The sequence below is a fragment of the Engystomops pustulosus genome, chromosome 11, assembly GCF_040894005.1.
Source record: "Engystomops pustulosus chromosome 11, aEngPut4.maternal, whole genome shotgun sequence".
Lineage (NCBI taxonomy): Eukaryota > Metazoa > Chordata > Amphibia > Anura > Leptodactylidae > Engystomops > Engystomops pustulosus.
The window spans coordinates 78120660-78148138 of NC_092421.1; the positions used below are offsets into that span (position 1 = coordinate 78120660).

Consider the following 27479-nt stretch of genomic DNA (forward strand, 5'->3'; position numbering starts at 1 on the left):
GTATTAAGTTTATTTCTTTATCTGTATAGGGGCTGTGCTGTATACTGCTGGGGGCTGTGCTGTATACTGCTGGGGGCTGTGCTGTATACTACATGGGGGCTGTGCTGTATACCACATGGGGGCTGGTTGGCTGTATACCACATGGGGGCTGGTTGGCTGTATACCACATGGGGGCTGGTTGGCTGTATACCACATGGGGGCTGGTTGGCTGTATACCACATGGGGGCTGGTTGGCTGTATACCACATGGGGGCTGGTTGGCTGTATACTACACCCTCGGCTTATACTCAGGTCAATAGGTTTTCTCAGTTTTCGGTGGTAAAATTAGGGGTCTCGGCTTATACTCGGGTCGGCTTATACTCGAGTATATACGGTAGGTTTTATAATGTTTTCATACATTTAGAAAATTAAAACCTCCTGTACAAAAATTTTTGGGGGATTTTGCCATCTTCTGGCGCTAAAAACTTTTTTATACTTTGGTGTATGGAGCTGTGGGTGGTGTTGTTTTTTGCGGATTTTGATGACGTTTACAATGTTATCAATTTTAGGACTGTTCGACCTTGTGATCACTTTTATAGAATTTTTTTTTTTTTTAATGACACTACGGGATTAAACGCAGTGAAAAACCGTTATCCTATATTGATCGGGCATTTTCGGACGCGGCAATACCAAACGTGTTTATGATTTTTACTGTTTATTTATATTTATATCAGTTCTAGGGAAAGGGGGCTGATTTGAGTTTTTAGGGTTTTTTTATTATAATTTTTTTTTTTAACTTTTTTTTTTTATTTTTAGTATTTTTCAGACTCCCTAGGGTACTTTAACCCTAGGATGTCTGCACGATCCTATCATATACTGCCATACTACATTATGGCAGTATACGTGTATTTTACTCCTCATACATTACAATGTGCTGATAGCACATTGTAATGCATGGGTTAACCCGAAGTAGCCTCGGGTCTTCGTGAGACCCGAGGTTACCATGGCGACGGATCGCCGCTCCCCAATGACGTCACGGGGAGCGGCGATCCTCAATAAGATGGCGGCGCCGATGCGACGCAATCCTTTTGAAGCCGCCGGCAGCAATCAGCAGGAAAACACCCGCGATCGGTGCTGGCACCGATCGTGAGTGTTACCGGTAAGCCTTTGCTGCAATATGCAGCAAAGACTTACCGGCTATGGAGAGGGCTCAGCGCGTGAGCCCTCTCCATGCACCCGCGGCCGACCCGTGACGTGCTAATACGTCACGGGTCGTGAACGGGTTAATTACATTATTGTTTACAAAACTCATCGTAAACTCAATGCTAACACAGCACGGTGGCAAATGGTTAGCGTTACAGCCTTGCAGCACTGGGGTCCTCGGTTCAAGTCCCATCCAGATCTGCAAAGAGTTTGTATGTTCTCTCCGTGTTTGCATGGGTTTCCTCCGGGTCCTCCGGTTTACTCCCACACTCCAAAACATACTGGTAGGTGTGCGCTGTACAAAGGCATTAATATTGTTAACACATGCGTTAGCAGTGCATTTTGAATGCGTTTTGTAAACGCAAGTGTTAACAGTAATGTAGTTGGGCATATCACCTCAGCTGTTGTAATGCGTTTCTAAACGCAACCAAAATGCACTGTGTGAATGCGCCCAAAGGGTCTGAGCATTCTAACCAAGGTGTGCAAGGGGTTTTTTATTATAACACTTAGCCTTCTTTTTGCATGTTTTGGACAAATCTTTTCATCTTATGAAAATAATTTTTTATGTTGATAGTCCATGCCTAAACAGTCTCCATTACCAATTTGTTAAACTCTTCTTCAGTCCCGGGCCACCACCACCACACTCGCACTTTTTGGTCTCCAGGCTCTTATTGTAATGTTTAGCATATGATAGGAAAACATCCCCTAGCTCCTATTCCAACAAACATTATTGGACAGTTTTTGCAACCCCTCAGAAGTGGGAAATATCTACCTCTCTTCAGCTCTGCATAATGCTGCACCTCCCTATCGCACAACCCTGCTCTTCGATCTGCCAATAATATTAGATTAATCTCTACCTCAATTTGAACCTCACTCAAGTCTCCAGTACTTCTTCCGAGCTGCACCAATTCTCTGGAATACTCTTCAGACTAATACCCAACCTCCAAAGTTTCAAACATGCTCTTAAACCCCATCTCTTTAGGCAGATCAATCGCACTCCCTAGCTGCATGAAATGCAACTGTTTACTAATCCATCCTATGTCCTCCTCTCGTCTGTTATCCGGCAAACACCAGATATATACTAAGCTCCAGGCTTCTCTGCAGTCACTTTCACTTTCGACTTTGTATATAAGATGGTGGATGATGACTGGTTTAAGGAGCAGCATCTTTTTAAATTATTTTATTCTGTTCCCTTGGCTGGACCATTATACAAGCTGTCCTATATGATGGTTTGTACTCTGTAATATTATATTTGTATATGTCCTCTATGATTTGTTAATGACTGCAGAATTTGATGGTGCCATATAAATAATTATAATTTAATTCAGAATTTCAGACTTAAAAATGTAAACTGAGAATCTTCTTCAGGATTTATTCAAGTAAACTGGACTCATTTTTCATCAACAATTTTGTACACAAACTCAGTGGAATGGTCTTATCCACTGTCCCTGGAAGTTAAAGGGGTTGGCCACTTTCAGTAAATAATTGATATTTGTGTAATGAAAAGTTATACAATTTTTCAATATAATTTCTGTATCAATTCCTTATAATTTTTCTCTTCTTGCTTTACTCCTATAGAAAGCTTTTCTTTTTACTTCCAGAGGACAGATTATATGGAGGCTGGAAGTAACCTTAGAAAATTTCTATAAAAGCAAAGCAAGCAGATATTTACAAAATCTCTGCGGAATTGATACAGAAAGTATATTGGAAAATTGTAAAACTTTTCCTTACACAAACAATATCAATTATTTACTGAAAGTGAACAACCCCTTTAACATGAATTGCGCAATATCACTGTTTAAAAAATGGAAGTGATTGCCCGACCTGCAAATTTATGCTTGCAGTCTTTTCTTTTGTCATCGTCACTGTTTGTGACCAAAAAATGGACACAAAAAGAAAAGTTTTGCATAGGTCCAGTTTATGTTGCCTGTTAAGCTTTCTGGTCCTATTTCCCTTTCTTGTAAATTATGAAAAAATTCAGATAATGCAGGTACACATAAATAAGTAATCTACAGCAACACACACCCTGGCAGGGCCGGTTTAACTCCTTGAATGCTGTGATCAATGGTGACCGTGGCAGCCAATGAGTTCCGAGGAAACTCCATTCCTCTGTTTCCCCCACAAGGCAACTAAAAAAAAAAATGGTACACTTTGGATTCTCTGTGACAAAGATGAAGTACCGTAATCTTCAGTGGAGCACCAGAGAAAGGTTGGGTGAGAATTATTTGACTAATCAGTAGTAAAATGTTTGTGTTTTTGTTTTTTTTTCTGTGTAATTGTGGCCACTGGCTGCCCTTGTCAGCTTTCCTCGAAAATCATAAGTGTTTTTCAGTGTTGGGAAAATGTTATGTGAAAAAAAAACTTAGTGGAGGGAAGATTGTTTTGATTTTAAGGAGCCTGGATATATTTCAGGGAAAGAATTTTAAGGAATTTTATTTAGAAAGCAAAGCATAAAAATGCAGGCACTTACAGACAACACCTAGTTAGCTTCACAGAGGCCACAGTGGGCAGAGAGGTCGGTCTGTCTGGATGCTTTATTTTAATCCCAGGCTGCAATGATCATCTGTAAGGTGTCTGTAATGAATCTTAATTGATTATTATGAAAATTCAATAGTTTTTTGTTCCAGTGACAATCTTTTGTGGTTACAATATTAAAATGTACCTGTTTCAACTTGCATGCACTAGTTTTTGCATAACATTTCCCCAACACTGTAAAACACTTTTATGGTTTTTGAGGAAAGCTGACAAGAACCTATCCTGTACATAACCTGGCCTGGGGACTGCCTGTAATCTAAACAGAAATTAGTTCTTCAGAAGAGCCCTGTGTGGATAAATTTCTTCCCTCCATAGGTGTGGGAGTATAGGATCAGGCCAGGTCAGTATGAAAGCCTGATCACGATCCCACTGATGGCACAATCTGCTGGGTTGTGCAGTGTCAAAGATGCTGGTCCTTCCTGCAGCAGCTGCGGTCCTATTGGTCATGTGACTGGAGCATCCATGGCCTATACTGAGTTACTATCACATAACATTACATCAGCGTGTGAACTACAGCAGTGAAGGAATATTGGGAATCTTCAGCTTGCAGTCTGATGGAAGGTCATGTGACTGGAACTCGTAATTTGGTATAGCTCAGATCACATGACATCTGTGGCTGCTACAGGAAGTACCTGTCAGTTTGGTACTGCGCAATCATGATCGGGCTGTATATACTTAAGTATACAAAAATACTAGTAAAACCTACACACTTGAGTATAAGCCTAGGGTGGGAAATGCATTGGTCACTGCTTCCCGCCCCCCCCCCCCCCCCCCCCCCCAGTGTATAGCCAGCCAGACTTGTTTGCCCAATTCATAAAAAAAAAAAAAAAAAGAAATTCAATGCTCACCTTTCCGAAAACCCCCATAGATCTTCACTTCCTCCGTCCAGCAGAAGCAGGTCAGTGCAGCACAGCTCTGACGTCAGCTGCTGACATCAGTGTCTGCCGGCTGCCAGCACACACAATATTATGGCAACAGCAGAAAGAGGGGAAGACCTGCAGGGGGCGTCGGAAAGGTGAGTATTCGTTTTTTTTTTTTTTTTTTTGGGGGGGTGGGGTGGGGGGACTCAAGTATAAGCTGATTTGAGGTTTTTTCAGCACATTTCTTGTATATACAGTATTCTTGCCCTCTGAGAAAATTTTGAGTGAACTCTGCTATGGATAATTGTCCGGTGGGGATCTGACACAGGATTCCCAGCAATTGCAGAAATTGGTAGATTCAATGGTGGATCTTCATATGGGCTGATGTCCGGGGCCTGTGGCTTTCAAGGGGCTCACACTCCATACCGAGGTTCTATACGAAGTCCGAGGTTCTATACGAAGTCTTAAAACTTTGAGCAATTTTCTTGTCTGCTTGTGCGCCCCAAATTACATGTCTCCTTTATCTTTGGTTCAGTGTGATACCACATACCACAGGTTTTATGTTTTCATATACCGTATTAGCCAAGTTTTTCAGCACAAAAGATGTGATGAAAAACCTCACCTCGGCTTATACACAGATCAATTAAAAAACTTACATGCTCACCCTCCGGCTCCCCGATCTTCAGCACAGCTACTCTTCTGTCTTCTCTATGCTGTATTAGCCAGCTGAGACTCGTCCATGCAATCTGCTGGCCGGCACACATTATGATGCAGCGGTGTCGCTGCTGATGACGCCATGGTGTGCGTCGGCCGGCAGATCGCGTGGGTGAGAAGAGGAGCCGCGGGGAGCTGCGTCAGGCATTAGGATCGCCAGGTGAGTATGTACCGTATATACTCGTGTATACACCGAGTTTTTCCAGCACAAAAAATGTGCTGAAAAACCTCACCTTGGCTTACATACTCACCCTTTGGCATCCCCTAGCTATATATTGGGAGGCCATGACCAATGCATTTCCCACCCTAGGCTTATACTCGAGTCAATAGGTTTCCAAGTTTTTGGTGGTAAAATTAGTGGTCTTGGCTTATACAGGCAGTCCCCGGGTTACATACAAGATAGGGTCTGGAGGTTTGTTCTTAAGTTGAATTTGTATGTAAGTCGAAACTGTATATTTTATAATGGAAGTTCTAGACAATTTTTTTTCTTTTGCCCCAGTGACAATTGGAGTTTCAAAATTTTTGGTGTAATTGGACCAAGAATTATCAATAAAGCTTCATTACAGACATCTTACAGCTGATCATTGCAGTCTGGGACTATAGTAAAGCATCCAGAGAGCTTCACCAGAGGTCACAGTGGGCAGAGGGGTCCGTCTGTAACTATGGGTTGTCTGTAAGTCGGGTGTCCTTAAGTAGAGGACCGCCTGTATTCAGGTTGCCTTATACTCGAGTATATACAGTATTTCCAAAATTAAAACCTGCATAAAAACAAATTTTATATATATATATTGTTCCAAATGGGGGGGGGAAAGTGGCATTTTAGACTTTTGGCACTATTTTCCGTTAGGGGGGGTTAAACACCTGGAATAACAGTTATATTATAGATTTGGGCATTTTGGCCCTAACATGATTTTTACTGTTTATATCAGTTCTAGTGAGAAAAGGTGATTTGAATTTTTACTCGATTTGTACGAGTTAAAACGAGCCTCGGGTATTACCGGTGGATTTTAATATGCACCAAACACCCACCTTGTATAGAGAGGGCTCCGCCTGTGGCAGCCAACGTGTGACGTACTATTGTCACAAGTCATTAAGGGGTTAATTAAATGAATTTCCTTTATTCACCCATTCAAGAGCACAATTCTTAGAGACACTTGGAATTGAGAGAAGTATGTTGGAAAGGAAGGTCTTTATTGGAGATGGGGGGGGGGGGGGGCTGGGGGAGTGAATTGAAGAGATGTTTTAATGAGTTTTCCAATACCAAAGTGTCTGTTTCTTAGTTTTAGTGATTGGTGAGATATTGTACCTCCAGACCCTGTAATGAGATGGCTTTAAAACCATGATTTATAATGAAAAATAGACACTAGCAGTGTCTTTCTTTTTTAAGGTCTGTATTGGATATCTCATTCAATGCTATTGAAGTTGAATGAGCTTTGAAAACTACAAAAATAGTTGGTTGTATCACTATTTGTGGAAACAGCTAAAAGTCCCATTAAAGGAGTTGTCCAAGACTTGTACAATGAAGAGCATATGGAAAACGCAGCACATGCCGAAATTTGCTGCAATCTTTTGTACTAGAGTTGAGGGGCAGCGCTGTGGGTTTTGTTGTATATGACCTCTGATTTCAGGAAGGGTCTCTACAAAATATATATAACATAAAATTTTGGTTTTCATCACACTGTGTGCAGTGCACCCCTACTATATGTATCAGAAGTTATAATCCCAGCCCATGCCTTGACTAGCATGACAGGCCGACTCCATGTAGTATTTAATTTTTGGCTTTATATGTTCTATCCTATGATTAAATTAGTTAATGGTCTCTAAATTTAATATTTGTTTATAATTAATCTTCTTTGTCGTGTTTGTCCCTTGCTTCATTATGTGCTTTGGTCATTAATTTGGTAGCTATTTAGAAAAGAAGTGTTTTCTAAACACTCTTTTAGTTTAGTATATGCCAAACACTGCAAGCTTTTAATTTATTTCCTTTCCTTTTTTTAATGTGAGATTGTTTCAAAGTTTCTGGAAAATGAATACTGAGTACTCTGTTCTTCTGCTTTTAGGTTTTGAGACGATTTTAGAAGGGCTGTTTGGACCTGCATTGCTTGATGATCTCAGCTTATTTAAAGGTAAATAAATGTGTTTTTTTTTTTTTTTTTTTTTTTTATGGACATTGTCAGTTCCATAAAGAAGTGTTGGGAGATTTTGAAAGGGGGGTATTAGTATATTAACCGGCTCGCGCCCGCCCGCCGTGTATTCACGGCGGCGGTCGCGTCGCGCTGCATGGAGAGGGCTCACGGGCTGAGCCCTCTCCATAGCCGGTAAGTCTTTGCTGCATATTGCAGCAAAGGCTTACCGGTAACATCCGCGATCGGTGCTAGCACCGATCGTGGGTGTTTTTACAGCGTGGGCTGCCGGCAAAGCTGCCAGCAGCCTCAAACAGATAGCGGCGCATGGGCGCCGCCATCTTACCTGGGATCGCCACTCCCCGTGACGTCATCGGGGGGGGGGGGGGGGGCGGCGATCCGTCTCCATGGTAGCCTGATAGCACATTGTAATGAATGAGGAAGAAAATCCCCATATACTGCCATACTGTAGTATGGCAGTATATGATAGGATCGATCAGACAACCTAGGGTTAAAGTACCCTAGGGAGTCTGAAAAATAGTATAAATAAAAATAAAAAAAAAGTTAAAAAAAAAAATTATAATAAAAAAAAAACCCTAAAATTTCAAATCACCCCCCTTTCCCTAGAACTGACATAAATATAAATAAACAGTAAAAATCATAAACACATCAGGTATCAACGCGTCCGAAAATGCCAGATCTATCAAAATATGATAACGGTTTTTCAATGCGTTTAACCCCGTAACGGAAAATAGCGCCCAAAGTCGAAAATGGCACTTTTTTGCCATTTTGATAAATCTAAAAAAATCTATAAAAAGTGATCAAAAGGTCGTACAGTCCTAAAAATGATATCATTGAAAATATTATCAAATTTCGCAAAAAATGACACCCACTGCTCCGTACACCAAAGTATAAAAAAGTTATTAGCGCCAGAAGTTGGCAAAATCAAAAAAATTATTTTTGTACAGGAGGTTTTAATTTTTGTAAATGTATGAAAACATTATAAAACCTATACAAATTTGGTATCCCCTTAATCGTACCGACCCAAAGAATAAAGTAGACATGTCATTTGGGGCGCTCAGTGAAAGACGTAATATCCAAGCCCACAAGAAAATGGCGCAAATGCGTTTTTTCACCATTTTCATTGCATTTGGAATTTTTTTCCCGCTTCCGAGTACATGGCATGGAATATTTAATACCATCATTATGAAGTGCAATTTGTTACGCAGAAAACAAGCCATCACACAGCTCTTTACGTGTAAAAATAAAAAAGTTATAGATTTTTGAAGGTGGGGAGTGAAAAATGGACATGAAAAAACAGGAAAGGGCCCGGTCCTTAACCGGTTAAAGAGCTGGTGCAGGCTTTAAAAAAAAAAAAAAAAAAAAAAAATTGCAATTATTAAAATATGCAGTTTCTACTTTCATACAAATTTAACTTAAGAACAAAACTATGGAACCTTTCTTGTTCGGAACCCGGGGACTGCCTGTACTTGTATTAGGATTGATGAATGCAGCACCTTCTCTCACTGAATTTCTGTGATTATATAGATCTTTAAGCTGTCACTTTGCATACATGCCCTGCACATCATGTACATTTACACAATTGAATGTCTTAACCGCGGGCTTTATGAAGTACATGTAAGTGACATGATTGAGAAATTTCAGGCCCTGCCAGAATCCTCAGGATCCCTCCAGCTGTGGTTGATAATCGGACTCCAGCTGTAACAGCCAGAATCAGAGACCTCTGGTCCTGGGAGTTAAACCCTTGATGCTGTGCTTAATATCCAAGCGCTTAGATCGAGAGGACTATCCTTCTGACCCATCTGCATTATGCAATAATCAGTTGCCTAGCAAAGGCCCCAGGCCTGCCATTCTCTATACTCCCATTTACCGTATTTTCTGGACTATAAGACGCACTTTTTAGCAAGAAAAAATCTTGCTAAAATGTGCCTGCGTCTTATAGTCCGGAGGTCAGGAGGATCTAGCACTGCCAGACCCTCCTGACCTCTGTAAGGGAGATCGGGTGCTGCCCAGAACTGCACCCGATCTCCCAGAGAAGAGCCTCCGCACTGCTCTTACCTCTCCCCGAAGTCCTACTGTACGGGACCTGCGGTGATGTCAGAATCATGTGATTGATCACATGCTTCTTACATCACTGCAGGTCTCATACTCTCATGCTGCGCTGGGACAGGGTGAGAAGAAGAGGAATGGGGGAAGTATGTGTGTGTGTATAGGTGAGCTGAGTGAGTGTGTATAGGTGAGCTGAGTGAGTGTGTATAGGTGAGCTGAGTGAGTGTGTATAGGTGAGCTGTGTGTGTGTATAGGTGAGCTGTGTGTGTGTATAGGTGAGCTGTGTGTGTGTATAGGTGAGCTGTGTGTGTGTATAGGTGAGCTGTGTGTGTGTATAGGTGAGCTGTGTGTGTGTATAGGTGAGCTGTGTGTGTGTGTGTGTGTGTGTGTGTGTATAGGTGAGCTGAGTGAGTGTGTATAGGTGAGCTGAGTGAGTGTGTATAGGTGAACTTTGTGTGTAGGTGAGCTGTGTGTGTGTGTATAGGTGAGCTGTGTGTGTGTGTATAGGTGAGCTGTGTGTGTGTGTATAGGTGAGCTGTGTGTGTGTGTATAGGTGAGCTGTGTGTGTGTATAGGTGAGCTGTGTGTGTGTGCGTATAGGTGAGCTGTGTGTGTGTGCGTATAGGTGAGCTGTGTGTGTGTGCGTATAGGTGAGCTGTGTGTGTGTGCGTATAGGTGAGCTGTGTGTGTGTGCGTATAGGTGAGCTGTGTGAGTGTGCGTATAGGTGAGCTGTGTGAGTGTGCGTATAGGTGAGCTGTGTGAGTGTGCGTATAGGTGAGCTGAGTGAGTGTGCGTATAGGTGAGCTGAGTGAGTGTGCGTATAGGTGAGCTGTGTGAGTGTGCGTATAGGTGAGCTGTGTGAGTGTGCGTATAGGTGAGCTGTGTGAGTGTGCGTATAGGTGAGCTGTGTGAGTGTGCGTATAGGTGAGCTGTGTGAGTGTGCGTATAGGTGAGCTGTGTGAGTGTGCGTATAGGTGAGCTGTGTGAGTGTGCGTATAGGTGAGCTGTGTGAGTGTGCGTATAGGTGAGCTGTGTGAGTGTGCGTATAGGTGAGCTGTGTGAGTGTGCGTATAGGTGAGCTGTGTGAGTGTGCGTATAGGTGAGCTGTGTGAGTGTGCGTATAGGTGAGCTGTGTGAGTGTGCGTATAGGTGAGCTGTGTGAGTGTGCGTATAGGTGAGCTGTGTGAGTGTGCGTATAGGTGAGCTGAGTGAGTGTGCGTATAGGTGAGCTGTGTGAGTGTGCGTATAGGTGAGCTGTGTGAGTGTGCGTATAGGTGAGCTGTGTGAGTGTGCGTATAGGTGAGCTGTGTGAGTGTGCGTATAGGTGAGCTGTGTGAGTGTGCGTATAGGTGAGCTGTGTGAGTGTGCGTATAGGTGAGCTGTGTGAGTGTGCGTATAGGTGAGCTGAGTGAGTGTGCGTATAGGTGAGCTGTGTGAGTGTGCGTATAGGTGAGCTGTGTGAGTGTGCGTATAGGTGAGCTGTGTGAGTGTGCGTATAGGTGAGCTGTGTGAGTGTGCGTATAGGTGAGCTGTGTGAGTGTGCGTATAGGTGAGCTGTGTGAGTGTGCGTATAGGTGAGCTGTGTGAGTGTGCGTATAGGTGAGCTGTGTGAGTGTGCGTATAGGTGAGCTGTGTGAGTGTGCGTATAGGTGAGCTGTGTGTGTAAATGTATGTCTGTGTGCGCTGTGCTTTAGTGCAACCGACAGAAATATTTTAATTGGTGTAAAATATATTTTTCCTTTTTTTGGAAGCCTAAATCTGGGGTGCGTCTTATAGTAAGAAGCGTCTTATAGTCCGAAAAATACGGTAACCCTTCCAGAGAGCCTGTTAGGGTCAGCATTTCTCTGACAGACACAATACACAGAAGAGTAAATCAATGATTGCTTACTTAAGTTCTTTAATGTGACTTTAACAAAAAGTTAAATAATTTTGAATATAATTATTAAATGACCTCAATATTGTATTTGCAGAATCATAAAAACACTTATGATATGGAGGCCATAGTAGGAATCTATACCATGTTATAATGTAATATTTTCGCCTACAGCAGTATAAAATAAACCATCAAAAAGTTGTGTGGAGCCCAACTTGGTACCAATGGAAAATATGACTTGTCCCCCCAAAAGTCCCCACCTAGTAGTTATCCTAGGTTCGATGGCCATGTCTTATTCATAATATAGTGTTTGGACTCCCATCTATTAGAATGTAATCCTTTATCTTGTGGATAACCTTTGACAGAATGTAAAGAATTGTTTGAGAAGATGCAAAGAAACTGTCCACAAAATGCATTGGGGAGGGAACACCTGTCAACACAGGTGAATATATAATTTGAAAAAGTAAGGAATACTATATTAAGCTATATAATAACTGTTGGAGTTTGTCACATAAATATTTAAAGGACACCTGTCATCAGGTCTCTGTCACTATTTCTGTTACCTCTACCTGTTGGAGCAGCTCAAAGGATCCCATCACAGCGTTTATCTAGTTATTTCATACATTAATCATTATAAAATCGTCTATTCTTTATTATGTAAATGAGGCTGGTCACAGGCAGGGATGTCACCCCGCCCCTCTCCTCCCCCTGCTCATGTCTGTGTGTAATGTGTAGTAAAGCATTGCTGTTGTCTGTGCTTTATCTGCTGACATTAGCTACACAAGTACCTGACATGTTCTGCTATAACATGGCTGCCTGGAGCTGTTGTATCTTTCACATATACACACACAGGCTGCTGGGGGCGTGGCCGCCAGCACCAGGAAGCACATGGAGGAGCCATTACACCATTATACCTCACACCATTATACAGGCTGTTAGTCAAGCACTGGCGGTGTGGCTGTCCCTCCCACTCATGAATAAGCTGGACAGCTTGAATATGCTAATGGACAATTCAACTCATTTGCATACAGCTTTAGGACCTCATTGCTTAAGTTTACAGGCATATAGAGGGACAATGAGGGGATAGAGGCAATGCTCTTTAATGGCAGTTTATGAAAATCTGTTTAGATTAGGGGGTTATTTTGCATGACGGGTTCTCTTTAAGTAAATTATGTCTGCAGGACTTTCCTCATTTACATTCACAGAATGTTAAAGGAATGTGTTCTATAGAACTATATGTTATAAAGTGACCTGTGTAAAAAAAAAAAAAAAAAAACCTAGAACCAAGACAAGGAAGTTTCATTTATTTTCACCTCCACTTCCCTTTTCAAGGACTTGACTAGTAACACAAGTTGTCTACATTGTTACAGTTTTTGCGCAGGGCAACGGTTTAACAGTTTTTGATTTTTTTTTTTTTCCCCCCACCATGTTACAGATTGTGAACCTGCAGGAGTATGTGATTGGTCCTTTGATGAAAATTGCCTTTTCTGCTGCTTAAGAAGAGAAAAAGTTAAGGTACTAAATTGTATTGGCAGATATATGCATTTTTGTTTTAAAGTGGTTGCTTGATCAACGAAAACTAAGGAGCCGCGTTTGTTTGCATTATATAAACTTAACGGGAAGACTGTGGGCCAAATTTGTGAAAGTGTCTCAAAGTAGGACACATGTAGGCAAGCCAGTCTTTTATTGAGCCAGATTTATCATCCATCAGAGAGATCACACTGGTGTAGCCTGCTACTTTAGGGAGGGGAGGAGGTGTAGGGAGTAAGGTAACTTAATTTGAAGACTGTTGAGTTAAGGCTTAAAAAAAATAAACAAAAACACATCAATTAGGGTCTAAATGTATGATGGCTTTATATACCAAGGACATACGCGGTACTTAGAATGTACCATGTAAAACACTGCGGGGCTCCAAATACTGCCGTTACAGCACTGAAGTCTCATTTTGACTGAGGGAAAGGTGGGAGGGAGCAGCTCTCAGGTTTCCAATCCTCGTATCTCTTTTCCTTAGCACTTTTCATAGTTTCCCCCATCCTAGTGGATCATACATATACTTATCTGCATCTGGATGCTGCACTATGTTGTTAATGTAGTGGAACTTTTGATAACTTTCCTATTAAGCCATTGTATTTATTTTTTCCAGGAGCATTTAGCTGGCTTTCAAAAAACAATTAATGAACACGGACAAGAGAACTTTCTGAAACAAGAGCAAGCAAAGATAATCCGACTAGAAAGGCAAGCAGAAGAATTCATCAATGCTGTCTTTTACAAGAAAGGTCAGTGGATATAGTTTCTCGTATATGAATTTGTTCACCGACCTGATTGGCAGCATGGGGCCATTTCAGCTCTGAACTGAACTAAATCATGCAATACATACTAGTGGCTTTAGTACGCTACTTGCTAGTGGCTTGAGGCTTTTTAATTGTGTTCTCAAGCTGTGCATCCATAGTAACCAGTCCACTTTGGGTTATGCATGATTTCAGTATCTGGTTGAATCCCTGCTTTTAAGTTACGTGGCACAAGGTTTGGAATTTTTGGTGTATACACTGTAATTTATAGAGCTGCTTGATACAATGTAGCTTTTGAATGAAAACGTCTCTAAAACTATTCTTATGATACTTATGGGTTTTTTTTGGTTTTTTTTCCTTCAAACACCCGAATCCCCTGATTAATCCAGACAGCCCTAGGATCTCTGATCCTAATATTCCCCTAGTTGCTCGCGAGATCATGCAGCGAATGATTCGACAGTTTGCTGCTGAATATACCTCAAAGAATATCTCTACTCAGGATTCCAGCCCGCCCAACAGCACAAAGAACCAAAGCTTGCCGAAATCACCCTCTGGACAAAGTTCACCTCCCCCGGCCACTACCCAAAATCCTGTGCTTAGCAAGCTTCTGATGGCTGACCAAGATTCACCCTTAGACCTCACTGTCAAGAAGCCCCATTCAGAAGAACCCTGTGAGCAAGGTATCTTGGTTTACAAATTTCTTACATTTCTAATGCTTTTAGTTCACAACTGTCTGGTTTTCTTACTTTGTGGTTGCATCATGAAAATACAACCAGAGCAATAGAATATTGTTGTTTGGTTATTGCACTTGAGGTATAACATATATTGCCTATTGTCTGGCACTGCATGTGACTGGATAATATGTGGTAATATATGCTCACCTGAATTTATTGGCTTCCCTCGTATTTGCATTTTATGAAAAGGGTAGTGTTTGACTATAAAAAGTATAGTGTGCTTAAAAATTTGCAGGGACCAAACTAAAAAGTACTTTAAGAATTCTTCTACTGAAAGAAAAGATTATCATGTATCTATATATTATTTTATTCCTCTATTGCAAATAAAGGGCTTTCCATTTGTCACCTGACTGCAAACATTCAAGAGATTATGGATAATTCACATTAAATTAAGCGTCTGATGGCCATGGATGTTCACCTTTTCTTTTCTTGTGCGCAATTACCGGTTCTTTACTTTCTCTTGTAACTATGGTGATTAGATATTGTAATAAAGGGAGACGTAAATGCTTTGTTTTGTTCTATTTCAGCAGATGGAGTGCTTGACTTGTCCACTAAAAAGAGTCCTTGTTCCGGTAGCCCGAATTCCTCTATTTCTCCAAGTACCTCAAACACTATAGGGAATGGGTAAGTATCATCGTCTCATCACATTCTTTATATTCCTTTGTAATTGCACTTGCAAAATCACAATCTGTTTCAAAAACTTGAGTGATTTATACCCTTCATCCTTTTAAAGCAATGAAATTCACTTTTCAAATTGGTGTCGTGTTCATGAAATCATTTACTTTGTTTCCCATTCATTGTATGACCAATACTGCATAAACCTGCAACATTACCCACACAGATATTATTACAATTATTATCCTTTTTTTATTTTTACGGAATTGTATGGGCTGTCAAACCTTGCAATAAAATTTTTATAGCTTGGGGGCTAGGAATTTGTGTTCCTAAACACATTGAGTATCTTTAGTTGCCTTTTTGTCTTATCCCCCCCCCCTCTCCCCTCCCTGTTTTGATTTTACCTTTTTTATTTTATAATAATTTCATAATTATATAAAATTTATTTTTCATAATATTTTAGTCTCTTGTTTTGGCTTCATAATTTCTAAACTCAAAGTGATCCCTGTGTCTTCATCACAGCCTGTTTTAGTGTGATTGACCAATATTTTTTCAATATTAATCCATTTTCAATTTCATTAGCAGTCTCTACAAATTTTTAGTTTCAGCTGTGTTAAATTCAGTGCAGTGACTATTCAGCTGACTTGAGATTCCTTAAGTGAGACTATACTAAATCGTGTTTTACAAATGGCTGAAGAAAGTGTCCATATGGTCTGTGTTTTGTTTTATCTCCATGTATCTTGCATTCCAATGTTATAAATCATGTCTTTTAAATCCTATATGATCAATCACCATCTAAATCATACCTTTGTCACCTATCAAATCTATTCTTTCAAGGGGAAAAATGGTCTGACTATACAACTGCAAAACCTGATATAACTTTATTGATTTGTTGGGTTTTTTTATGTGCTTTTTCCAAAATATATATTTGCTACGTGCACATTATTTGACTTCACAAAGCACTTCTATGTGTAAGGCCATTTTTCTCTTCAGTCTTGAAGTAAAATTGCCGCTTTTAAAGCGGTCTTGGCCACATTGTCTCCGGACATGGGCTCTTCTTGATGTCTTTCTACCTCTATAATGATGTGAGCAGCAGGCACTGTATAACTGTTTCATAAAGTAGATTGCATTGTGTTCAAAGCGGCTTACTCTTTTATTACTGTACTTGTTTAGTGGTAACGTCACATATATCACTTGTGTATATAACTAAAGGGATTGACCACTACAACCTTATTGATAAATCAAAGTGCTACTCAGACTGTTGCGCAAGACATTTTTTGTTTTTCGTTTTATCTTTTTTTTCTACAAGAATTTGTGAACCCAGCCAAAGATCAAGCTTTTTTTTTTTTTTGTTTTATTTTTTTTGCCCATAAAATTTCATTTTATTTTCTGTGAACCTTTTATTTTTTGTTAAACTGATGCTGAGTTAACGTTAGAATACAAAAAAAAGTGATGTTACCCAAGCAAGGCCTTCTAATAAAGGAGTGGCCCCATTCACCCATCCCTCCCTACCTGTGCAAGTTCTGCTCACATCAGTTTCCTTCCATCCAATTAGGCGACCTGGGAGACCCAGCCTGCACCGTCCAGATGGACTTCTGCGCAGTGGTGATGGGGTGCCTCCAAGAAGTTTGCTGGATGCAACCAGGGAAACTTATGGCCACTCCACACCTCTAAAAGTGCCATTGGCTCGCTCCTTGCAGATTAGTGAGGAATTGCATAGCAGAAAGTTTTCAGCAGCTGCCAGCCATGGTTCGTCTGGACTGCAGAATCAAGGACAACATTTGATCTTATCCAGGGAAGCTTCTTGGGCAAAACCGCACTATGAATTAAATTTTGGCCGTTTGAAATATAGGGGTAATGGCGCACTCAGCAACATCAGTGACCTGCCTATTCTCACAGAAAATGCAAATGCTTTTCAGAAAAATGTTCCAAACAAACATGAAATTAAAAAAGAATTGGGCCTTTCTTCTCCAGTTGATTTAAAAATTCCACAGGTCCGTGGCATGGATTTGTCTTGGGAGTCCCGCAGTGGGGATCTTTACAATTACAGCTCTTTGGTAATGGGTTCACAAACTGAGAGTGCACTTAGCAAAAAATTAAGGACTATCCTTCCAAAGCAAAATCGAAGGAATTTATTGGATACTACCACTGATTCCTGGAGCTCAGATGTTGAGCAGTCTACCTCTGGACAGCCATATTCCACCTCAGATCAAGAAGGAGACCCCGGCTCTAAACAACCAAGGAAAAAAAGAGGGAGATACAGACAGTATAACAGTGAGATATTGGAGGAAGCGATTGCTGTTGTCATGAATGGCAAAATGAGTGTCTCCAAAGCGCAAAGCATTTATGGGATTCCTCATAGCACACTGGAGTACAAAGTCAAAGAGAGGTTAGGCACATTAAAAAATCCTCCAAAGAAAAAGCTGAAACTAATGAGGTTGGAAGAACAAGATGTTGCAGTAAAAAGTGAACTGGAACCTCAGGAAGAGGTGGAGGCGTCGTCAAGTGCAAATGAATCTAAAGATGAATAGGCATGTTGTAAAGTCCTAAGTTAGGAAATGAGTTGTAACCAAACTGGGCAAGCACTTCTGTCTTCTGATGCACAGCACACTTTACACCTGCTTAACTTATTGTGAAACGTTTTAAGGCAGTTTCCTAACAGACCTCTACCAGGTGAAAACTTAGTGCTCAAAGTCAGGCAGATTTGTCAGTTCCTCACGCCCAGTACAACCCTTGAATACTTTATTTGGCCTTTACGCATGCTTTTTATTTTCAATAGAGAATTGTTACCTCAGCAAGAGAACCCATACATGTGAACATGGACTCGTAACTATTGAGCCGGCATGTATCGTGTTCTTGATGTATATTTAAAAAAAAAAAAATTTGAAACACAAGTCCACTTTAAAGAAAAAAAAAAATTCAGGAGTTACTTTAGAAAAAAAGCCGTCTATAGATATTTAAACAATTCATTTCCTAGAAGTCTGATTTTAAGTGTTTTATGCCAAAATGATTTCTGAAAAATTGAATGTACCTCACGTAACTTTTGGAGGTTGTTACTTTTTTCGGAGAATGCAAAAGAAAAGGCTTTAGTTCAGAGTGGCAGTGTGCAAAGAGCACAAAACGTGGTTATGGGTAGGCCTTACGGCAGTACGTATCTGACCTACAAATGAGAGAGTATTACTAGAGCTTTACATTTCTTGAGTTTAATGGTTCTCCAGAGCAGGGAAGTGTTCGTCCTGCACAGCCAGGAAGCATGGAGGCATCTTAACAGGTGTGCACGTGTTTTAAAACTTTTATTTAAATTTATACATTTTTTTTTTTCCCTGGTGGATTTAAGAAACAAAAAATTCTGTATGTGTCGGTACACATATATTTTCACAACACTCCAGCGATGACCATTGAAAACCATTTCATTGCAACTAAAGATGAACTTGATATTCTTCTGTAGGTTTAGATAGGCTACACATAACACTAGACTGCTTCCCCCTATCCCAAACTTGGCTTACCTGCCATTCTACTTACAGGGAGAGGATATTGTTGTATACACTACCTTCAAACTAGACCGATTTCCAGATCAACACTAAATCTTTGTGATAAAGCAATGTTCTGGATGGATTTGGTGACTTTAAAAGGAGTAGCCTTATGATACTAGCTCACTCTTTCTGGAGATGTTGCTTTACACAGAGTCCTCAGAGTTCTGGAAATACCACACTTTCTAAATATACAGATGTGTAAATTTTACTTGATTTTTTTTTTTTTTTTTTCCCTAGATGCTAAACTGTGTGGTTTCTCACTTGTAGGTTTCAGGGGTCACACACACTTTACTACTGTGATATTATCTGGTGCATATGGTTTCATAACCGTACAACCTCATTATTATTCCTCAGAATTCAGGAATGAAGGGCACTCCTTGGGCCTAGTGTGTTTGCTAGGATTGATTTTACTGTATAATAGTCATAATGTAAGCTGATAGTCAATCATTATCCGGTGTAGATTATCTTTAAGCTGCCGTGTACAAGTGTATATGCAGCATTTACAGTCTCTCTTCAGGTAACTGTTCTTTTATAAGCACTCCATGAGCCACACAGTTTTGTACTTTTTTTTTTTTCTTTTTTTTTCTACTTTCTCTCTGCTCTCCATACATTTATAGACACTCCTCCTCTATGAGCTTGTTGTGCTCCAAACCTGCTCTGTGAAAGTCTTACTTGCACCATTTGTAAAACCTTTTTTTATTAACACTATATTTGTTATGCTTTATACTTGTATGCAGTGGTAGATGTAAAATAGGTTTATACTTTAAAAAGACTAAATATGGGCAGCCTAGCTCGCCACATGATCGCTGCACTGCAATGTTAACATAGATGAATTTATTTGCTAGGGGTTTTTCTTTTTCTGTTTTTTTTTTTTTTGAGAATTGTATCTTCTTACATGAAAGCGGAGGCACACGTTTGACCTAATTCTGATGTTGAAGTTCTGAAAGATTTTGCAAAACATTTTACCCTATGAATTCAAGACAATGGTTAGAGTTACAGGTTAAGGATGAATCTCAGAGATTTGGGTTTATCGTTCATACCAATTAATATGTAAATGCTGCGGGTATATTGAATGGGGTGGGTCAATCTAACGTATGCATTGGATGCTGTTTCGGTACATATGTAGACTATATGGGTGAGACGCAGAATGAAAAGACCTATGTCTGGCTTTAGAAACACAATTTAAAGGGGTTGTCCCATGAAAAGAAAAATCTCACATATCAATCCCCTAGTGATGTGTACACAATATATATCATTTTAATCCCTTACTTTACAATGTTACTCAGATTTATTGCTGTTTTAGCTCCTATCCCTCCCTAGGCTTTTCAGTGTTATATTCTAGGGTGTCGGTGCGGACTCTAAGCAGACACATTATGATCCATCTGGTTCCGTGGGGTGACAATGTGGTTGGATTATCAGTGTACAGGTGTATATACACTTTCATCTGGCTTTTGACATTGTACTGACACATAGAAAGAGATGAGACAGATCAGAGATTCATTAGATCAGACAGAGGCTGACAGACTTTTACACTGAGCTCTGCTACATCTGTGTTCTCAGTTATGTGCCTGCCTTCCCCCTTACCCTGGATCACTTAGCTGCTTGTAGTTTGCAGCTCCTCTCTATTCAGATGTCCTGGCAGGAAGTGATCAGTGAGTGTCTCTGAACTCTGTGCAGGGGGCGGAGCTACAGGCTCAGAGCAGAAAGACCCAGAAATCTCAGCTCCACGCTGTCACGCGGGAATCCAAGATGGCTTCCCCGACCCCAGAAGTTAGTGTCTTGTCTAGGGACAACTGAAATTGTGTACAGCAGGACTGATAGACAGCTTGGGATCGGGAACAATGCAGTATGTGGTGCATGTTACCGATCACAGGCATTGAGGTCCAAACACAAATGTGTTTGGAAAAAATTCCTCCCTGCTGCGCCTGAATTGCATTTCTGAAGTGAGCCTTAGATCACTTTTAATTCTGCGTCCCACCCATATATTTTATTGCACCAAAACAACTTGAATTACAAAAGCTGCTCTTACATAATGTGCTCTTTTTGGATCTTCTTTGTTATGTGACCTGCAATCATAACCTGCAAATGACACAGCATCTTATGTGCTTAAGGCTGGATTTGAGTCTGCAAGGGTTGAAAATTGACGTCCTGTTCAGATGCTGTAGTAGATCTGATTGCCAATCACATAACAGCCAAAGACCAGAAGGGATGGGATAGCTCACGGCTCCAGCGATAAGAACACATTCACTCCAATTTATGTTGTGATTCTTAAAGAGCCAGAGAATACAATTGTTTAGTAGGGGAATTTTAGGATTGTCAGGAAATATACATATTACATGTAGTATCTTAATTACCAATTTTCATTCCTACTTTGTAGACCTTGCTCATTTTAGATTTTTGTGCCTGTGCTTTACACAGGGTAAACTCAGTCGTGATTTGGGCACATTAAATTAACACAGTGCAGTGCAGACCTAAAATCTTCTCTATAGTGGAGAGAATATGTTTCTGTAATATTGTGGTGGCTCTGCCAGCAATTCAGGACTGAAGACTGCAGCATATCTATTCTTTGTGAATGGACTTCTAAGTGTGTTCACTCATATCTAAATTAAGGGCTTATTCAGATGGGCATGTCTGTAGCAAATCTGCAAAAAACATAGACATGTAATGTGCAAAAAACAGTTGATTCATGGATGTCCGTGGTCTGCATGGGGGAAAAGAAATGGTGCATGCTATTTTTTTCCCTCAGTCTGCACATTACTGAATAAAACAGACATGTGAACAGACGCAAATAAATTATTGCGTCAGTATGCTATCAGCAAAAAACATGGTTACTCAAAAACCGCCCGCATGAATGAGCCCTTAGACTGCAGTACTTCAAATAATATTTTAGATTTTTGCCTGTAGTCTTGCACTGGTAGATACACCCTACTCCCTCACCCTTCCCAAATGATTCAATCTATTAAAAAGACATAACGTGAACAATAGTACAACCTCAGGTAGTCAGTGTCTGTACTTGTGTTACTGCCAACCCCTCTGCTCTTCTCTCTGACAATCGAGCCCTGGTGAAACTGTGTGCCTACCTTTCAATGTGGAAGTGATACATGTGTAGTATTTGTAGTTTAGAGGAGACTCTGTAAATAGGTTGTTTTTAGTTTGTTTTCTAACATGTTATATATAAATATATACCAAACACGTTTTAACCTTTGTATCACCACTTACCTAACTTGTGACCTGAAGATTGTATTGCATTTTGTCAGTTTAGAAGCATTCCACTCAAATCTGTAACTAAACGTTCAGGTAAACTTTTTTTTTTGTGCAGGAGAAATGTTTAAGGCGGCAAGAGCTTTATTCACAGGGCACTTGCTCTGACACAAAAACAAAATGGACGTTACTATTTTGTAACGCAAAATTAAAAGGTCCTTTTCAGGATCACAAGGTATCTGCAAATTATTTACAAAAAGTTGTGTTTGCTGCAGGGACAGGTGTGAGCTTTTGTTTTGCTGTGGAAACCAATACCAGCAGGGGGGGGTATCTCTTAGGGCAGGGCCACAAATCTGACATTAGTGTGCTGACAGGTTTTCATAGACCACTTTAAAAAATGAAAGGGGGAAAAAAAAAAAAAAAAATTCCCCCCCTCTCCTCATCTCCATTTTGATCTCGGCGCTGTCCATTGCTAGTCTTGACACGCAGGGATCACCTAGAAAAGAAACTTACAAATAGCAGCACAGAAAATGGGAACAAGATGTCTGCTGCTAATTATGCACGCCCCAGCACCTCCCTCTCCCATGTGAGTGGTGTGCATTCACAGCTCTCATGTGACATCATGCAGGGGCGTGCCTAATTAGCAGACATCCGGCGCTCCGTGCTGCTAATTATAACTTTCTTTTCTAGGTGATCCCGGGTATTGAGACTAGCACCGGGATCAAGGTGAAGAGGAGCGAAGATGAGTATTTCTAGAAGATATATATATATTTTTTTAAGAACAGTGCTTGGGATGCGACTCCTTGCATCATAAATCACTAGGATGCAGATTCCTGTTCCCATCACTGCTCAGTGCATGACGTCAAGCCAGTATGCGGTCAGTTTGCACTTGGACGAATCCCCAGTTACAGCTCAGGTGCTCTGGTTTCTCTGATGACTGAGCCATTACTGGCTTTGATGCCAGTGATTAGCATAGCAGTCACATGATGTCACCACTTACCATCCAATGTGAGTGGAGCTTTTTAAATGAAAGTTACCCACTTTAAACCAGGTTGAAGATGTGGCGAAATCTAGAAGGTAATTGGTAACTTTTTGTAATCATTTGCAGAGTTTAAAATCTAAAATATCCACAAATTCCCTTAATCCTATTTACCCTTAACGCATGAGTTAATGGTCCCTTTAATATTTCATAACCTTTAAAAAAAAAAAAGAAAAAGCTGCTGATTTTATTTCAAAAGATTTATATTTTATCTTGTAGATTTTGTAAAGTTTCGGTCTTAATATTCAGGTGCACCTTGTTTATAACTCGAATCTGATTTAAGCATTCCTACTTTGATGTGCATGCCACCATTCCCCCTCCTCCTTTTTAACCTCCCAGTGCTCAGATGTTAGTCTTAGATGTTAAGGAATCCTGTACACAAATTAGCTTTTACTTGGATTTATATCCCGATTGTTCGAGTCTGGTTGACTTGCAGTATGTTATATAAATATTTCTTTTTTGCCATTTTATAAAGTGGCATTTCACTATAGGTAAACATCGATAAAATTCCCAAAAATGAGTTTTTAGCACTGATATCAGTGTGACTGAAATATGCAATGTAACTGCAACAGTGGAAAGGGTTTTTAAATTATTATTCTGAGCCATAATAGACCCAGTACGATGATCTAGTTTTTCACTACAACAAAATCTACCTTTTTGACCTTCTTTTCAAGCGATTCGTAAGTAAAGCACGAGTCTGGCTTACTGATATAGCTACCACTATTTTGGAACACAAAATACCTCTTTTGACTACATAGTTGTTCATATTTCTGCATTTTGATACGTCTTTTTCTCCATATTCATTTATTGATATGACTAATTCTGCATCCGGATTGCCATCTTATCTGTGAATTGTATGTATATACTTTTTGAAACACCTACTTTGCCTTTTTGTAGGAGTGTTTTTTTTTTTTTTTTTTGTTCATCGTCCTATACAACAGGAATACACAGGCTATTAAGTTTCTGTGACAGATCACTTACCGGTTAACAAACTACTGTAAATATTTTAGTTCTCTACGGTGTCACTTTTTATTTGTTTTTTTTTATTATTATTTTAAAGATCACTAAAATTGAATTATTTTTATGTACAGATAAAATCCATACCTCAAAGTTAACTTTATTTTTCAACTTGTAGGTTAGGTTAAGTTGAGTGAACAAGTAATGGAGTTGTTTTAAAAAAGAAAAACTGAATATTAAAAAAAAAAAAACTAAAATCTCTTGCTAAGGGAGAGTAGTGCAATTTCAATAAAGCCGTTTTTACGACAGAGCCATATGCAGGCGAGGGAATGTATTGCTGTGTCACTGAATTGTCTAGCATGTAAGTATTAACACATAAGACCATCCTCTTGATTAATGACTATTTGGTTATTTAGCCATTTTAGGGGTTTTTTTTTTTTTTTTTTAAATTTACCGTGCTACAAATTCTGTCAGTGGACCAATGCTAGATGTGCTTACAGGTGTATTTGCCAAAAAAGTCTATATAATAGATTACAGCTTGTTGCGCTACGCTTGTGTAAAGTGTTTTATAACCTTAGTACATTTATTATTTTTTTTTCCAAAGTTAAAACGGGTGACTGGGAAATTGTTTAAAAAACTTCAAGAATTCTGTTGAGTCGATCCATTTGCATCATGTGCACAGGGGGATCGCTCCAGTCATGTCTGGCATTTTACTAATGCAAGTAGTATAGTATATTCAGTTTTCTTAATTTTTAATATTTTTTTTTTTTTTTTATTAGATTAATTTAGAAAGCACTTGCCAGTTCCTGTTGAGTTAGAAAGAGGAGCTTTATTAGCACTTTTTTTTCTACTTCAGCACTGATATATATCCACTCCTCAATGGAGTTATCACTGAGATTGCCACTGTTTATAATATGTCTTTTGATTTTACTAATCTAGATTTTTATTTATTTATATTTCTCATACTAAAACCACTCAAGTTAGAATACTGATCTAATTATTATATGGCATGTTGGATGCTTGGTTAGTAACTTAAGCTGTAACAAATTAAATAATAAAAAGTTAATTTGTATAATTTATCAGCTTCATGACGCCTGAACGTCTGAAAAAAATAAATCCCAACGGCAGCCAATGTTTTAGAGAACAGGGGAGATGCCCGAGCCTGGACATGTTGCTTGGTGGGCTGCCCTTAGCAGCTAGGCATGGCTGTGATTGGCCAGGTGTATCCAACGTATCAAACAATATGCCTGGGTTACGAAGGATGCCAAATGTAAAGTTCGGGTAAAGTTCGAGTCTTCTGACCGATTTTTATGCTTTTTGTCAGGGGACTGGGAGAAGCCACAAAGCGGACTCTCCACGCTGTCTCGTAATGTAATCTGGGATATCCCTTTTTGGGATCTTATGTTGGGTTAGCAGGAAACCAATGACTGGTTGACTTCAGGACTTTAAGAAAATGACAAGTAAATTGCATTTTATGTTTTTCTAACCAACATCCACGCAAATAATCCCATAATAAGTATTTTTACTAAGCTCCCCAACTTTCCGACTGGTATTTGCCACAAAAAGTGCAGGTTTTTTTTAGTTGTTTGGGGGGGGGGGTCAAGTTGATGCACATGAAATTCCTAGATATTGGATTTTATTTCAGGTAATGAGTAGACTAGTGTATTTCTACCAGCATACAGTTATGTGGTGCCAGCCCATGAATGCATTCGATTGTAAACTAATTTTTTTGTTTTCCTCCAGGGTTATAAATGTTTATATAATTTTTAAAGTAAATGTTTTATCTGACTCCCATGTATGTGAATACAGATGGGAAGTATTTGTACAGCAGTTCACTGCTGCTAGGAAGATTTAAAAAAAGAAAAAAAAAAACTTGTACAAAATAGACATTTAATGTTTTCTTGCATAATTTGTAGCCTCTGCTTAATGGAATTTCTGGGATTTTTTTTTGTTTTTTTTTGCTGTTGCTTTCAGGCTAAAATGTTAAACTTAGGAATTCAACATATGTACACACTGCTTAAAACCCTCAGGGACACTCTACTCACTACTCACTTGATTCAGGTACTTGTACTCTACTTAAATTTTAGCAGTGATTTTTATTTTATTTTTTGGGTGAATTTTATTATTATTATTTTTTTTTTTGTTTCCTTTTTATGACGTGCTTGTAGCACATCCTTGATGAATGTCAAGTTTAAAAAAACAAAAAAAAACCTCACTTCAGGTATCCAGGTATAACTCAGCCAAACGGTTTATGAAAGCTGCATATTAACTCCTCAGCACACAGTGCCTCAGACACTTACAGTGGCATTCTGTATACTCAGTAACTACTGAACAGATAGCACGGGGGTTCCTGTTTTTTTTTTTTTTTTTTTTTTAATAAAGTAAAAAGTGACCATAATATATATTAAGAAGCTAAAAGTTATCAAAAGTAAGCTCAACATGGTCTTTAATTGTATTTGCTTCTTTTGCGTGGTACAAAAGGAGAATCAGATTTTTGTGTATTCCGACAACCGGTGCTGACCATACACATTAGATGAATATCATCAAAATGTGCCGATTTTTTTTTAGCAAATCCATCTGACCAGCGAATGTGAATGGCGGCCTCCTAACTCCCCTGATGTGCATGTAAGCATGAGTGTGTGTCGGGGGTTTTGGAAAGGTGTCTGCCAGCGAACTAATGTGTATGGCCAACCTCTGCCGATGATAGGCACTTAAGACTAATGGATAGTTATTGAAGCTCCCCTCTAAAGCGAGGCCTGATAATCCATATTTGCTACGATGAACTCTATTTTCTATTCTGCGTGATGACTACTTTTTTTTTTTTTTTAATGTTTTACTCAACATATTTAATTTATGGTAATTGGATAACCTGTGTCCAAACGGGAACCCCCCCTACACACTTATTGACCTCATTTCAATATGCTGTTTACAGTTTGACAGAATTGTATAATTTAATATTTCTCTTGTACTGTAGTTTATATTTATTTACAGATTTTTTTTTGTACTGTGTGATATTAATTTTTTTTTTTGTTCTTGATATGATCAATGTCTTATGTAGTAGAGCACTTATGATCACAGTTGCTTTTTTTTTTTGTTTGATTGCACTACATAATTTTTTTTTTTTTTTAATGCAGTTCTGATTTTGACTGGACTAAATAAGAAATGTCTTTATTGTATGTGATAATAAGTACTTTTAAACTTTAAAAAAAAATCCATGTGGTTCATTTATTTTTATTTCTGCATTGTATGTTGAAAGCGCTGATTCTGTCGTCGTGCATGTGTAAAAAGAAAAAAAATTTAATGGTTCCATTGTATTATTTGACCATGTCATCTTAAAAACTACGAAAAAAAATACATTCCCAGCTGTAATGTTGTGTATGGTAGTTCTCACTGGATGCTAGACTTTTCAAAACCACTATTCTTCTAATAAATTTGTTGTGAAAAAAATCTTATGGGTTTTTTTGTTAATGATATGTACTATTTATAATACAAAAAAGTATGGCTGGAATGTTGGACAGAAGAAATAAAAAAAAAAAATGGTAAAGAAAATTCAGAAATGGTCTTAGTTTGGGACATGGAGTTTATAATTATTTTTTGCTTTTGTGCCCTACTAAAATGTAGGCAACTAAGTTACTCAGTACAGATGCAGCCCGCTAGAGAAATGTATACCATGTGTTTTAAATTTCTTCTACATGGGTGACCTTGGGATCAAAGTCAGAAATTTGACATCTGGAGTACATGCCAGGAGATTAAAAC

At 39.3% G+C, this 27479-nt stretch overlaps 1 protein-coding gene across 4 annotated transcripts in view; it reads left to right on the forward strand.

The window, feature by feature from the left end:
- LCOR (ligand dependent nuclear receptor corepressor) overlaps nucleotides 1–27479 on the forward strand; it is a 53662-nt gene that overhangs the window by 10236 nt on the left and 15947 nt on the right. The window contains exons 2-7 of one of the 4 annotated variants that reach the window (XM_072129728.1): nucleotides 7351–7416; nucleotides 12792–12871; nucleotides 13500–13632; nucleotides 14034–14324; nucleotides 14906–15002; nucleotides 16549–27164. In XM_072129728.1, coding sequence (XP_071985829.1) covers nucleotides 7351–7416; nucleotides 12792–12871; nucleotides 13500–13632; nucleotides 14034–14324; nucleotides 14906–15002; nucleotides 16549–17524 — 1643 coding nt within the window. In that variant the 3' untranslated portion in view covers nucleotides 17525–27164. Of the gene's footprint in view, nucleotides 1–7350; nucleotides 7417–11741; nucleotides 11799–12791; nucleotides 12872–13499; nucleotides 13633–14033; nucleotides 14325–14905; nucleotides 15003–16548; nucleotides 27165–27479 lie in introns of those variants that run through there. The other 3 variants (XM_072129725.1, XM_072129727.1, XM_072129726.1) reach the window with 3 other exon arrangements.